This window comes from Pezoporus wallicus, unplaced genomic scaffold (genome assembly GCF_028554395.1).
Source record: "Pezoporus wallicus isolate ANWC-B61680 ecotype Strahan unplaced genomic scaffold, APGP_CSIRO_Pwel_v1 contig_6658, whole genome shotgun sequence".
In the NCBI taxonomy this organism is placed as follows: Eukaryota; Metazoa; Chordata; class Aves; order Psittaciformes; family Psittacidae; genus Pezoporus; species Pezoporus wallicus.
The window spans coordinates 7,039,791-7,054,385 of record NW_026642312.1 but is presented as its reverse complement, the minus strand read 5'-3'; the positions used below and the strand labels follow the sequence as shown (position 1 = coordinate 7,054,385).

At 43.2% G+C, this 14,595-nt stretch overlaps 1 protein-coding gene across 5 annotated transcripts in view; it reads left to right on the top strand.

Moving 5' to 3' along the window:
• Positions 1 to 14,595, top strand: part of GRB10 (growth factor receptor bound protein 10) — a 147,191-nt gene that overhangs the window by 114,107 nt on the left and 18,489 nt on the right. For all 5 annotated transcript variants that reach the window (XR_008974847.1, XM_057428892.1, XM_057428893.1 and 2 more), the window contains 2 exons: positions 7,981 to 8,137; positions 13,936 to 14,051. Coding sequence is in view for 4 of the 5 variants with exons in the window: in XM_057428892.1 (XP_057284875.1) it covers positions 7,981 to 8,137; positions 13,936 to 14,051 (273 nt within the window). In the remaining variant the exon portion in view is untranslated. The remainder of the gene's footprint in view (positions 1 to 7,980; positions 8,138 to 13,935; positions 14,052 to 14,595) is intronic.

The window sequence follows — 14,595 nt, the reverse complement described above, 5'->3', positions numbered from 1 at the left end:
TACTTAAGAATTTTAATCAAGAAATTATTATGGTTTTTCTTTGTATTACCCTTTCTAGTCTTGTTAGTGACTTAAATTGTGTTTGCAAGAACTTTTCTACTAAACCTTTCTCTTGGAGCAAATTCAGACAGTAAATAATGCAGTCTGTTAGCACAGCTGAGGAAGACTGCAAACCATCTAGGGATAAATTGCACAATAAAATATATGAAAGATAAAGGTTAATGCCAGCAACATCACTTAATGTCTTTCATTACATAATTAAAGGAGTGTAACAGTGCCTGTAACTATCTTTTTTTTCAGTACATAAAGGATCTCAAAACCAGAAAGGGTTTTTGCATGAAAAGCAGTTGCTGATGGGAGGAGCTGTGTGGAGAGACAGGAGCACATTTACAGGTTTATAATCAAAACTAATGGGAAATGCTGGAGGGCAGAAGATGCATATGAGGGAGAAAACGTCAACTGACGGTGCTGTGACCACAGGAAGAGTCTCGACCCCAGGTTCGGGTCTGGGTGACTTCGCTGTTGCCAGGCTGCCTTCCCACTGTGGACTGGTACTGTCAAAGCCTATCCAAACTGCTTCCCAAGCTTTCTCTCTTCAGGCATCCTGCAAATACCGAGAAGCTCCAGCAAAATTCACAAAGGCCTATTGTTACTCTTAAAAGGATTGAAAATTAGTCTTTCTTCTTGCTTTTACCTAAAAATGAGGAATTGAGTGGGAAGATGTGAAAATGTCAAACGGGTCAAATGATTTGTCTGAGCATGTGAGCATTAAACCAAACTGGGAAAAAGTGAAGCAGCTTTTAGGGGCAATGGCACAAACTGGGTTTGTTGTTTTTATGTAGGCATGTATCACTTCCAAGTGCATTCTGCTATTTAGTTGTAAAATAGGGAAATTATAGGGTAGCAACTTACAGTTTCCAAACCTTTGGTCTCTAAGTATGTGAGCACGTGTTGGAATAAATCTTTTGTTCATGCATGTCTTGAAAACATGCTCTGTACACTGTTTTCTTAAAAGTACATTGCACAGTTCACACCTTTGTATATAAACAGCTGGGATTTTTGAAGAACCTTTGATGCAAACCTAGGCCTGTACAGAGGGCATTAATACTTCAAGTTTTGAGAAGACAGAAACAAATAATGAGTATAGATTTCATCCAGTGGGTCCATAACAAATAGCCATTTTCGCACATAGTTTTCAGTGACAGGAAGAAAACCTTTACCTTGCTTTTACAAAATTCAGCTTTTAAACTTTTAATAGCGCCCTAAATTTGTTCATTTTGTATGTTCCTTTAAATATGCTTTTTGTATATACAGCATCATAGACTTTGCTTATTTATTTTTTTTTTAGCTCATATGTCAACAGTTGCAGTGTGTGGTGTGCTGGTTTGGGCTGGGATAGAGTTAATTTTGTTCATAGTAGCTAGTAAGGAGATGTGTTCTCCATTTGTGCTGGAAACAAGAGTTGATAATTCAGGGATGTTTTAGCTGTTGCTGAACAGTGCTTGGACAGAGTCAAGGCCTTTTCTGCACTTCACCCCACTGCACCAGCAAGCAGGCTGGGGGTGTACAAGGAGCTGGGAGCTTGACCCCAACTGAGCAAAGGGATATTCCATACCACATGATGTCATGTTCAGCATATAAGGCTGGGGTAAGAAGGACGGGAAGACATTCAGAGTGATGGTGTTTGTCTTCCCAGATAACTGTTAACATGTGATGGAGCCCTGCTTTCCTGCGTATGGCTGAACACCTGCCTGCCCATGGGAAGTGGTGAATGAATCCCGTTTTGCTTTGCTTGCATGCGCAGCTTTTGCTTTACCTATTGAACTGTGTTTATCTCAACCCATGAGTTTTCTCACTTTTATTCTTCTGATTCTCTCTTCTCTCCCACCTGGAGGGAGTGAGGGAGCAGCTGTGGGGCTTAGCTGCTGGCTGGATTTAAACTACAATAATAGTTATGCCATTAGTGCGGAGACATGTTTGCTTGATTAGACACCATGGCTTGAATTCAGCCAGTATAGCTTATGGCATCCAGCTGAAGTCCAGAGTCAGGAGCCTAGATTCTCTCTGCAGCTAGCAGAGGGACACAGATGCCTTTGTCATGTTCTTTAGATCTTAAGTTACTCCGTTTCTCTCCCTTAGCTTCAGAAGGAATTTAACTCTCTAATATTACCTGAGGTGAACGTGGGCCTGGGTGTTCATATGTGAGAGGTTCGGCAGCACTAGCCCTCCAAATACAGCTGCTGAAGTGAACCTGATGCTAATCCTGACCTGTTCTTCCCTGGCCACGCTGCTGTGATTCCCAAAACCTGTCTGGTATGACCCTCACAGAGTTCATGACTTCAGTATTGGTGTTTAATGACCACTGAACATATGATGATACTGTGACTCCGTGACTCCCTTTTAAGTCAAGTGCTTTCTCTGACTCTCAGAAATGGGTTTTATGTTTTTTGTGTTGGGATTTTTTTTCACCAAGGTTGCTGTTCTGAACATGAAAGTCAAAGACTAAGGTCTTGATCTTAACAACAGTTGTTCTCCTTTGTTGTTCATGGGCTTTTAAAGTGTACCTAAATATAGTATATGCCAGAGGAGAGAGTTAATGTTGCTATGAGAACCTTAACCTCAGCATTTCATCGAGGGGTTTATGTTTATATGGAGGGAAAAAAGAAGTGATCAAATAACTCATAGTTGGTTTTGTTTTATAAGAAAATACTATCTGATGCCTTGTATATAAGTGATTATATCTGCAATGTATTGTTGTTTGTCTGAAGGGCTTTTTTCCAGCACAAGCTATGCAACGGAGGCAAAAAGAGCCTTGTGTTGACCTATATATTAACTTCATTGCAGCACTTGAAATTCCCATGTCTTAGAAAGCTGCCTTAATGCCTGCTGGGCAGGTAAGGGGGAGAATGGCTGGTGCTCTTGTGCATAGATGTGGTTGAGGGAGTTGCTTGCCAGTCAGGTGTGTGTAGAGTGTGCTTAGACACTTAGAGGCTTTTCTTTATCAGAGGTTTGCAACCTCTGGAAGGAGGCAAACCCTTTCTATTTTATTACTCCTTCAACTAGGCATATAGCAGTTCACTGCTAACCTGCATGCAGAGCTTGAGTCTTGAGCAGCTTTGAGTTGACTGATCCCAATTTAAAGCTTCTCCATTCTTCCAGTGACTCTGACTTTGTTCTTGTGAGCCCATAAGCTTTGAGTATAAAAGGCTTTTGGGAAAATGATCTCATCCAAAGAAGGTTCCAGTGGAAACAGAGAGTACTTTCTTGGTACATAGGTGCCTTTCTGCAGTAATTCCCTCCTTCTTGCACAAAGTACATGCATTTCAATTCAGTTTTCTTTCTCTTTGCCTCAGTGATGGTATGGCTCTTATGTCTGAACAATCTTGATGAATGAAACTGGGTGATGAAAGTCAAAACTTGCGGGACTGATTTTCAGTTTGTGCACCTCCTGGTAATGATTCTTCAATGTATTTTAATGCCTTTCTGTGATGTCTCTGATCTTCATCTGTTACAAAGGGAAACTCTTGAAAAAGTACAGTACTGAAACCTTTTATCTATCAGATTTCAGTCAGAGGGCCTTCTGATACCTGCTACTCTCTCCTTGTACTTAGTTTGGAGCCATAATCCAGGATAATAAAGGATGGTTTGCCCTGATATAGATTACACTATGATTAATTTGAGATTGCAGAATGCAAATTTAGATCTGTTTGATGCTGAAGATTTTTAGCATAATGTCCTTTTAAAAGCATGATTTTTTATTATAATTTTATGTGGTCATAGGTTTCCTTTTGCAGAAAAAGGAAAAAAATAGCACAAAGAGAGAAGTGGAGAAGTAGTAATGTGACTGTGACACGGCTCGGAGGCTTTTTTTTTTTTTTTTGTCCTCATTCCTGATAGTGCTTGTGTTACTTGATGCACACAAAATACTGCAGTGAGGTTGAGGAACTGAGGCTGGAAGATGAAACAGCCATGAGGGTACTCAAGATACACGACCCATTATATGAAACCACTGAAGTGATGAATATTAATGTTCTTTTAAATTTTTAATTTTTAAGTCTTTCTGTCTTTCAAAAAGGGAAAAGACGAGAAAAAAAAAAAAGCTTGGGGGAAGAATTCTTCACAGAACAATGGTGCAGTCTGTTATCTGCTCCTTTGCACTGTAAAGCACTGAATGTTCAGCCAATATAGTGCTCTGGTTGGCTTAGCATTCTTAACCTTAATTTTGAATAGAAGGTGCCTTGTGCTGCTGACGTAATTAGGGCCTTTTGTAAATCACTGTTGCAGGCAGTCTGCTGTTGCATTTCACTGCATTTCTCGGAGGGATGCAGGGCAAAAGTGTCAGACTAACTTTCTGAACCTCTCTTCAGGCTAAGTGTTTTCATTATTACAGTATTTTATTCAGAATTAATTCTTCTTCGTTTTCCTCTGTAGATAATAAGCCCCAAATCAATTTTGCAAGCAAAACAGTGTTTCTGCTGGAAAAAAATTTGAATAGGGAGCCCTTAACATCTCAAAGTAGTAGATGCTTCCTTGAAAAAAAAAAGAGGGTAAGGGGGGGGAAGGATAGAAAATGTGAGAGGGTTAGATTTGACCACTGACTTTAAGTTAAGTCCTCTCTGTGATACAGGAATATTGTTATCTGCCTCTTTTGTCATGGGAGCAAGTTTGAGCTGGAGCTTTGTCGTTGAGCTGGTTTCTTATTTGTGATTATACGTCATGCTCTGCAGCATTGTGCGGGGGCATAAAATCCCCTTACCTTTCACATGAGCCTCTTGGGGAGTGTTGCAGTCTTGTCTCTGCAGAGGCATGGGGTTTCATCTCACTTCTGTCTCTCTTCTGTCCTCTAGGGCAGGGTTCAGCTCAGGCCATTACATCCCCTCCTGATGCAGTCTCTTATATCCATGATGTCAGTGGTGATACGCGGCTTTGCACTGTCCTTGATAGCAAACACGGCACTATTAATAGTCAGTGAAGTTAACTTGCTCATTTCTGCGTTCACACTGTCCACCCACTGCAGCTCAGTCCCTGGGCTTTAAAAGGTGTCATTAAAACCCCCACTCCTGACTGGCCCTGCAAATGGATGTACTTGAAGAAGAACGTGGCATCGCAGCAGAATGACACGCCAAACAACAGCTGCTGTGTATCCTGAACCTGGTTGGGGATACTATTGTCCTTCAAGGATAGCTGGCTCCTGGGCAAGGAGCAGGAGGGTGGTGGGACATGTACCCGTGACCCTTCGCTTCATACTGAGAGAGCACAGCATGAATGTGCATTGAAGACAGCTGCAGCTTTCTTCCAGCGGCCATACTTCATTAAGTCTTTCCATGCTTGGGAGCAGGGAGAAGTGTGGTGGTTGTCTCACAGTTCTCTCTTTTCCACCTGCAAGGACTTGAGAGGCACCCTCAGCACAACAGCTTTCCCTCTCTAGCAGGACTTGTCAGGGACAAGGATCAGGTGCACCCTGTCCTGGTGCACTGCCGTATTCCCAGCAAAACCACAGGGGGGGAGGGGGTTGTGTGCGCTCCAGGTGTTGAAGAAGTGGCAATTCCACTGCGTATGCCTGATGCAGGCTTCCCTGTGAAGCACAGGGCTGTGCTTCTTGGCAACTAAGGAATGAATGAATGAATGATGTCACCAGGTTGGTTCCTGAGGCAGGAAATCCATCTGAAACAGTCCTGTTTCAATACAGAAAGTGTGGTTATGTGCACAGAGTAAAACCAAAAGGAGAAAGGAGTTCTTTCGACACCACCTTTTGGTTGTGTCACTCCTGTCCAATCTGACTGCAGTAAGAAATAGAAGAAAAAAAATTCCAAGTCCCACCCTGCTCCCCACTGAAAGCAAACCAAACACAAAGGCAACTTTCTGTCTTGCTGAATACTGGCTTTTCAGTGTGCCAGCGCGTCCGGGGAGGAACGCGAGAGCCGTGCTCCCCTATTGCACGCCAGTGTTCTTTCAGGGTGTCCCTCGGGCGCTCGATCATGCCCCTGTCCCACAGGCACTGTGGCAGGACGGCTGGAGCATGGATGTGCCGCACCGCTACCCGTGAAATGGGCGCTCACTGCAGAGAGACTTGTTCACAGGGCAAGAAACGGAGGCACACGTACACCACAGCACCCCCTTTAACGCGCCCCCCCCCCCCCCCCCCCCCAGTCCAGATTTCTGTGTGTGTGAGGATGCCTCTGACTTGGTGAAGTGTTGACAGGAGTGGGAGTGCAGCTATAACACTGTACGGCGTGCATGCTTTCCCCAGCGACTCAGCAACCGGGATCCCCTTCCTCACTCTTTCTTCTCCCCTTCCTCTCCCGAGCCTACTTCTGAAAGGGCTGGCTCATCCCTGCTGTCAGATGAAGCCGTTTCCTGAACGCGAGTTTGAGTCACTTGGGCTGGATGAGGCTTTAACTCCTCCCTCACTGGGCTTCAATTTGTGCGGAGCCGGGGGAGCGGGGGGAGACGGCCGGGCGGGCAGGCAGAGCAGGCGGTCGGTCGGCCGGCGGTGGTGCGGCGCTGCCTGCCGCCCGCGGCCATCGCGGGTCCCGGAGCGGAGCCGAGTCCGCGGAAGGAGAAGTTGAAGCGCCGAAGTTGCGGGCAGATGCCATGAGCCGCTGCCAGGCCGGGCTGCGGGCAGCACGCGTGTGCCGGTGCCGGTGGACCCCGGATCCCCGCCCCCCGCCTTTGAACTTGGGAGCTGGCGGAGGGGTCTGGAACGGCCCTGGGTGGTCACAGAAAACCCAAATTCCCTTTGTAATTTCTTCTTTTTGGGGAGGGGTTGGGGGGGGCGGGAATAATTTGGAAGTCTGATAGTGTGTGGGAAATGATTACATCAGTCGGAGGGAGGGCTAGGATTGGTCTACACGGTGTGGTTTGATTCACTACCGCAAAGATTGCGTGTAACCCTTTGAGTGGAGCTCTGGCAGAGTTGTTTCCCTCCCCAGAAACAGTCCCCATAGCAGGGGCTACGTGACAGGTAGGGCACCGCCACCCACTGACACCGCCGGCACCCCGGGCGCCCAGCCGCAGGCTACCAAGGGTTGGCGGAGGCAGAGAACAAACTCTCTCACCAGAGGCAACCTCTATTTAAAATGCCATCTTGTTCTTCCGACTGCTGCCTTTTACGTGCCGTTGAGGTAAGATTTTCCATCTCGAATTACCATCTAGGTTTTTGTTAGATTCCCCTGCTAGGATGCAGAGCGTTTCTAATGTGGAGTTGATTTAAATCTCGGACCTGCGTGTTCGCCCAGAGAAATAATTTTGCGGCAAGTGCCTCTTGCTTGAGCAGAACAATGCAAAGAGGGAAGCATCTGTATAATTCAGGAGGTGGGGAGAGGGTTCCTGACTTGTTCTCTCATCTCCATTAATATTTAGGATGTGCAGCATATGCACGTTTGGTTTCAAACTACTTTCAAGCTAGGATCAAAAGAGGAGTCGGGGCAGGGAGAGAAATGCGTGTGGACCGTGCTAGCTAATTGATCCGCCGGCAAACTGCGAGTGGGACCTCCCCGGGCGAAACAATCAAAAGTTAGTGGGGAACAAGAGAGCCATTTTTAATCTTCAGGGTCTCGGCCTGCGCCTCTGTACATGTTTGGAGGCCTCCGATGGGACCACAGAGACAATTGTGTGTGTTTAACTGGATGTGATTTCTCTCGGCCACTGTTGCCCAAGTACTCTCTCGATACTGTTTCACGTTTGCTTACCTTACACAGCTCTACACAGAACCTGCTCTCTCACTTTCCTCCCTGTGTATGCGGTCCTGTTAACCCTGATGAATCTTTGTCTAGCGCAGGGAGGTGTTGGGAAGGGGGGAGGGGAAGCAGGGCAAGGGGGCATCGAGAGAAAGTGTCATAAAGTGAATCATCCATGTTGTTTGTCCTGGCTGCCAAGGTGCTTGGAACCCTCACGCTGAGAGGATGCCTTTCTACAGTAGCTGTGTGGTTTCCCGATGTTCAGAGCTGTTGATCTGTAAGTGTACCCTTTATGTTGCAGGATGTAAAAGTCTTTAGTGAAGATGGAACAAGCAAAGTGGTCGAGATTCTAGCAGACATGACAGCCAGGGACCTCTGTCAGCTGCTCGTTTACAAAAGTCATTGTGTGGATGATAACAGCTGGACTCTAGTGGAGCATCACCCTCATCTAGGATTAGGTAGGGAACGGTCAAAGGGGTGGCATGGTTACCTGGGAACGTAAAATATGTGTAATTCGTATTAATGTGCTTCCAGCCGAGCATTTTTCTTTCCACTGCTTTTATTTGTACAATTAGCTGAAGTCACATACGTGCTTTTTGTGTATTACAATTTCATGTGTTAAGCGTTTAAGCCATTTTAAGTCCTTCCCTGATTTCCCATTCCCTGGTTTTTTTTATTTTAAAAAAGAAAAATAATTGTCTAATCTTCACACCAGTGCTCTGTTGCTACCTTGCTGTGTCTGAAGCTATTGCAAATAAACAGCTTAGGCAAATGAAGCTTGATCCTTAGAGTACCAGTCCTGTGAAATAGCTCAGCTCATCACCAGCTGGGAGACCTGGGTGAGCAGACTCAGCTTTGCATACCTACAGTAACGCTTATGAAAGCTAGACGTGCTGAGCTGGGGGAGGGGGTTGGCTGAACTTGACTTGAGGCAGGGGAAAAAATGCTGGTACCACCCGCAATATCCATGGGCAATTTCTGGACTAGCAGTGGCATCTGCTCTCCAGGCAGCGGCTCCTCCACCTGATTGAAATTAAGGTGTCATGGTTACAGTTCCAAGAAGGCAGCAAGAGGAAGAACTGGGGGGAATTAAATAACATCGTGAATTGGTTTAATTACAGTACCTGAAAGGATCTCATGTTATTCAGGCTTGCTTTTCCTGTTATTTTGTGGCACTGATTAGTTGCAGGGTTCTGCTGTGCAGCTTGCAAACACGTATCGCTCAGATACGCTATTTGTAATTCTGCATAGCATACAATAGCGCTTTAGAAAGTGTAGCGTTTGGGAGTATTAGTCAATATAGTTCACGGGGAATTCTTTTCTAGAAAATAGAGGAAGACAAATCATAAGCTGCGATCGCCAGCGCTGAAGCTGTGAATGCTATCTGTAGCTAACAGAGGGGTTTATGTTTAAAAATGTAAGTCAGAACCACACAAGTAAAAAAGGGGAAACAATTTGCTGGAGATGTAATGCCCAAAACTGGTACTGTTAAACGCAGATAAATTCACAGCTCTGTGGAATGGCACTCAAAAAAAAAAGAGAAAATAAAAATCATAGGATATCCTGATTTAATGGCGTTATTGGGTATCTTTCCTAATATAGAAATACCTTACAAAATCAACATGAAACACTCAGTTGTATGTGTCCGTGATATACTTTCAGGTCTGAGGACATAGGACGAGGTGAAGAATGAGGTTATAAATTACAGAACCATTATCTCCGTAGTTTAATATGCCACATATGCACTTCTAAAACCCTTTACAGATTCTCAGTTTTACCAATGCTCATTAAACTACTAGGCTCTCTTTTTTCTATATTCTCTTTCCCATCATTGCTGATTACCAAGGTATTGTGTAAACAGAAGCCTTCTCCTTTGTAACCAACATCCTTCTCCTGCCAGATTCATTCAATGATGCCACAATTCAGTGTTTGTGACATCACAATAGCTTCCATGGTGACTAATTGTGCTGTCAAACTCTGGTGTGTGACATCTCTGAATGAATCGGGCAGGAGGCTGATTAGGAAATCAAAAGCTTCTGTTTACACACAAATAACTTTGTAATTAACAATGATGGGAAAAGAGCAAGACACTTATCGGGCTGCATTTATATACATGGGGACCTGCCTGCCTTGGACCTCTTGTTTCACACTGAAGCACAACGCGAGGCCCTGGCTGTCCCAGAGAAATGGGGTGTGCAGGTTGGGGCTTCAGCATCCACCAAACTGTGTTCCATGGGCCATGCAGTAGATCCATGTGGAAAGTAATGCGGACTTTGAGGGTTTAAAGAGAACGGACAAAGAAAAAAGTATTTAAAGCATCAAAAAAGATGTAATGATACAGATTTCACCTACTTGAAAGGATGTGGATAGAAAAGGGAATAAAAGAGCTTATTTAACAGGAGGCAACAACATCCAATTTCTTGGCATATATACGCTAAATGTACTATACATAGTGTATAGTATATGTAGTCTATATACAGTATATGACAACATGCAGTTTCTTGATGTTGTCGCTGTATACACTGTGACATATCCAGTAAACTATAAATACCACCTTTTGTGCATCCACCCAGTTTTGGTTGCAGTTTGAATTTTTTGTTACACGGCTGCTTATTTCTAGCTTCTCAGTAGCATAAATGCTTCTCTGTATCCCTGAGACTATCAGATCAAGGTAGTAACTTCTTCACACTTTAGGTAAAGTTATTACCAGACGTATGGTGTTCCATATTTTTCCCTGTAGAAATAAGATTGCTAGTGTAAGTGTGAAACAATGGCAAATAGATACTTAGCAGTGTGGAAAGAGATATCGTTTAAGAGCAGTGAGAATTCTGTGTTTCCAGAAGACAATATTTCTTACTCAAAATATCCTTGCCGACTTAATACTGTAGGCAGTAATCTTGAAGCCCACCAAAAAAGGCGAGTTCCTTCATTGAGTTCACTCTCTTTTTTTCCCCCTAGTCTTGCCTAATATTACTTGCCAAAAGAGCTCAGTTTGCAGAAGCAGTTCATCTTTTTACTGTTGGGCAGACTGAGGACAAGAGCAAATTTTTGAAGCCAGCTGCATATTTATCATTGTGGTGATCTTCTAGGTCCCAGTTTTTAAAGAAATACTTTCACCTAATTGCTTACTTTGCACACATAGTCAAGCATATTCCAGATAACATGTGTGCTTGCAAATAACCTCAAACAGCTATTGGACAGCAATAAGTATTTGTGTTCTCACTGGAGGCAATGCTATGGCAAGCTACCATCAGACTTGCTTAGATTTAACATGTGTAATGGTTCCTCCTGCACTGTACCACTAGTATTTAAAATATTTTGCGGTCAAGATTTAAGCAGTCTGTGATTCTTGAATTGGTGCCATCATTTCATTTGCAACTAGGAATACACCTAACCTGTTCATAAAATGTGCTATTCTCCCGATATACTTCTCCATGCTTAACTACCATAATTTAGAATAGGAATTGAGATTCCTCTATTGGACATTAACAGAAATAATAATGAAGACAGACTGTCATGAGAGTATGTGTCTGGACACTGGAAGGATCCCTACATATAGGCCTTATTTTTCCAGCTCCAGAATCGACTGTACATGATTGTCCAGGAAAGTAAAGTATATGTAGAGTTAGAGGAAAGAATTGCTGCATAGTTTTGTACATAGATTTTCTTGCTTACATGTGCATTGAATTTGATTTGCCTTAACCTGAGTGAATTAAAAGTGGAACAGTTAGATAGAGCACTTGCTAAAATACAAAAGCAGCGTGGGCTATTTCACACATCAATCCACCTGTCATTTGTAGTGATTCTCTAATTGGGAATTTTGGGCCATGCCTGCAAGTTGTTCACGATGGAATCCAGCTCCTTTTCCCATCTTGTGTCACTTTATATTTCTGTAGAAGTTTATACAATAATACAGGGCAATTTTCTGGGGAGAGGGGATGGAAGAGTCTGTCCTGTTCTTCTGGGAAGCAGGCAGAGAAGACTGATTTAAGCCTGTCAGATAAACTGAGACATTTCTGGTCACTTCAGCAGGCAATGCCACTTGAAGATAGACTGACCTGTTGAGCTTAATAGACTGACATCTATGCTTCTAGTTTTGTAGCAGGAATCTTAAAGCAGGGCTGAGGTTAAGTTGCTGGTGTGTCAAGTGGCAGTTCATCCCATTTGTACTGACCAGGTGCAAATTACCAAGGACTTCCCAAGTGCACAGCCTCTGTGAAGAAGCAGCAAACTGACCAGGACTAGCTTCTGCTTTACATACACATGCTATGAAATGCTGCACCTTTTCTTCAGGGTGGCTTTCGCCATCAAAATAAAAATGTAAACATTAAATCAGGAGTATCACCATGGAATCTCACAAGGGTCTTGATTTAGTAAAAAAAGGACATCTAGGTCAGTTGCCTGAGTTATCTAAGAAACAGGCACTGGGTATATTTACACAAAGTAACAATCAAAATACAAAGAGACAAACGTCCATCTGTACTGCATTTCCTTAGGAGAGAATGAGCAGGATGTGGTTTATACTTGCCCTTAGGTGAGCAATCTTTAGTGTGTTAGGAAACCAAGGACCGCAACTTTGTGCGGTGATGGAAGCAGGCAGATTCAGCACACGTGGTCTTTCAGGGCTCATGCTGTGGTGAAGATTCATACCAATATAATTAGATGTTTTTTGGAGGAAGCATAATTTAAAAAAAGGAAAGGCCCTCCACCCCCCTAGGCCCATCATCCTCATCACAGGGTAGAAGAGATTGGACTTTAACCAGTTGCTTAAAACCATGGCAGTAGCAACAGATCAGCAGCAATACCTGAAACTTCACCTGTGAAGCCCCTAGATAACATGAAGGTTTAGGAGATGAATGCTCAGGTGGTGCAAAATGTTCTCAATTAACTACTACAAAAGCAGTATTGTCACATACATTAGTCAAATAACTACCCCTTAGAAGTGTTGTTCTGGCTAATGTGTTAAGCAGCAGCAGCCCAGTTAAACCTTTGAAACACAATCCATAGCAAGGCTGGATGTTGCAAATGCAATTTAAATGCTGAAGTCATCATGAGCTGGTGGTGACTGACAATGTAAATGCAGGTGTAAAAGACAATGGGATCATTCAGAGATGGGTTAAATTTTCAGTCGGAGAACTTACATTAATCTGCAAAGTTGAATAATTCAGGTGACATTCAGGAGCCTGCTACTTTTTGAGGTACCAGTGGCTGCTTGCTTTCTAGCCGCAAACAAACACCCCAAGAGAACCTGGGTGGCAGCTGGTCATTTCTAACTGTGGGAATGAGAGGATGCAGGAACACGAAGTGGCAAAGGGACTCTGCAAACTGCTTGAGCCAGCAAGGCACATGCATGTTGGATAGGGCTTTGCAAAAGTGATTTTTTGTTTGCCCTTGTTTTTTATTTACTGTTATATAAGGGGTGAAAGTACTGACTATTCAGGCTTTTGAAAAACACCTAAATATTTTCTCGGAAGCTTTTGAAGATTTGCCAAGATAATGAGTTCATTAAATAGCACACACTTAGCCCAGTTGCCTTCTTTAGAGTTACTGCTTTCAGTGAATTGGATTTGTTAAGCTATCTGTTCATGCTTCGATGTGCCATTCTTTTGGCCAGGGCAGTGGTGGTTATGGGGAGTTACCTTGTAACCAAATCTAGAGCAGAAAATTGCCCTGTCATGTGTACAAAACATTTGTCTCTGTCAGTATTCCTGTAAAGTAGATCCTGTGACCTCTTTCATAATGAACCCCATTGTCTAGCATCTACAATAAAGGCCTGAAGTTCACCTTGAAATGAACTGGTTTTATAGAGTGTAATCAAATAGGACACTGTATTTCTGTGATAGTTCAAGGCCTAACGGTGCCCTTTGCACAACTTTTCCCCCTTAAATCTATTTGCCTTTCCAGATCCACAGCATATAGCCAGCACCACAAGACGAGGCTCATGTGTATCGTTTAAGCTACTGCACACAAAAAAGTCTTATGTCCTGTTCTTTCCTTTCTCAAAGCATGTGCTTATGAAGCCCTGATGTAGGAAGTCTTGGAAGAACACTGCCATGTAACAATAAACTTTGCAATACTTAGGCCCTAGTTCCTTTTAATGCCTCATGGCAGCGTGGTTTGAAAGCTATAATGTGTTTTGCTAGCTTCTTAAAAGGCAATGGAATTACACTGGGTTGTTTTACTTCTGTTCTGTGAAAGTTAGTCTCCCTGCTTCTGCTGGTTGGCTGCGTGTTAACATCATGTTCTTTTTCCACAGAGAGGTGCTTGGAAGATCATGAGCTTATAGTTCAAGTTGAGTCCACAATGGGAAGTGAAAGTAAATTTTTATTCAGGAAGAATTACGCAAAATATGAATTTTTTAAAAATCCCATGGTGAGTCTCATTACTTCCTTGTTTTCACCACAGAGAGGGATGGATCTCAGTAACAATGCTGGGCCTGCTACATCTTAAACATCTACTAAAAACCAAAAATCAACCAACAAACAGAATTCCTTCCAAAGAAATTTTAACCGATGTTAAAGTTCCATGTACCCTCCTCCCAGCCTAAAAACCTCAAGTTACCAAATCTACTTGTTTCAAAATGGCTGTTATGTTGGAGGGTGACCAAGACAGGGAAATCTCTGTTGGTTTAAGAAAAACAATCAGAAGTGCAGTTTACTCATTATCTTCAAAGTTACTTTATTTGAAGCAAATTGATCGCACAGGGTGCAGGATCCAAACCTTTTAACTGCTGACAGTAATACTTTCAAAAAACCCCTTCTGGGTAACCCCTAAAGTACTTAAGGCATTTCCAGTTTATTGTCATACATGTTGAACAGTGTCTCACCCATGGGTGTGCTTTACTAGTGTTCTCTGCTTTCTTTTCTGATGACAGTTGTCCTCTCTATGTCCTCATGTATATCCATGTTTGAAAAGT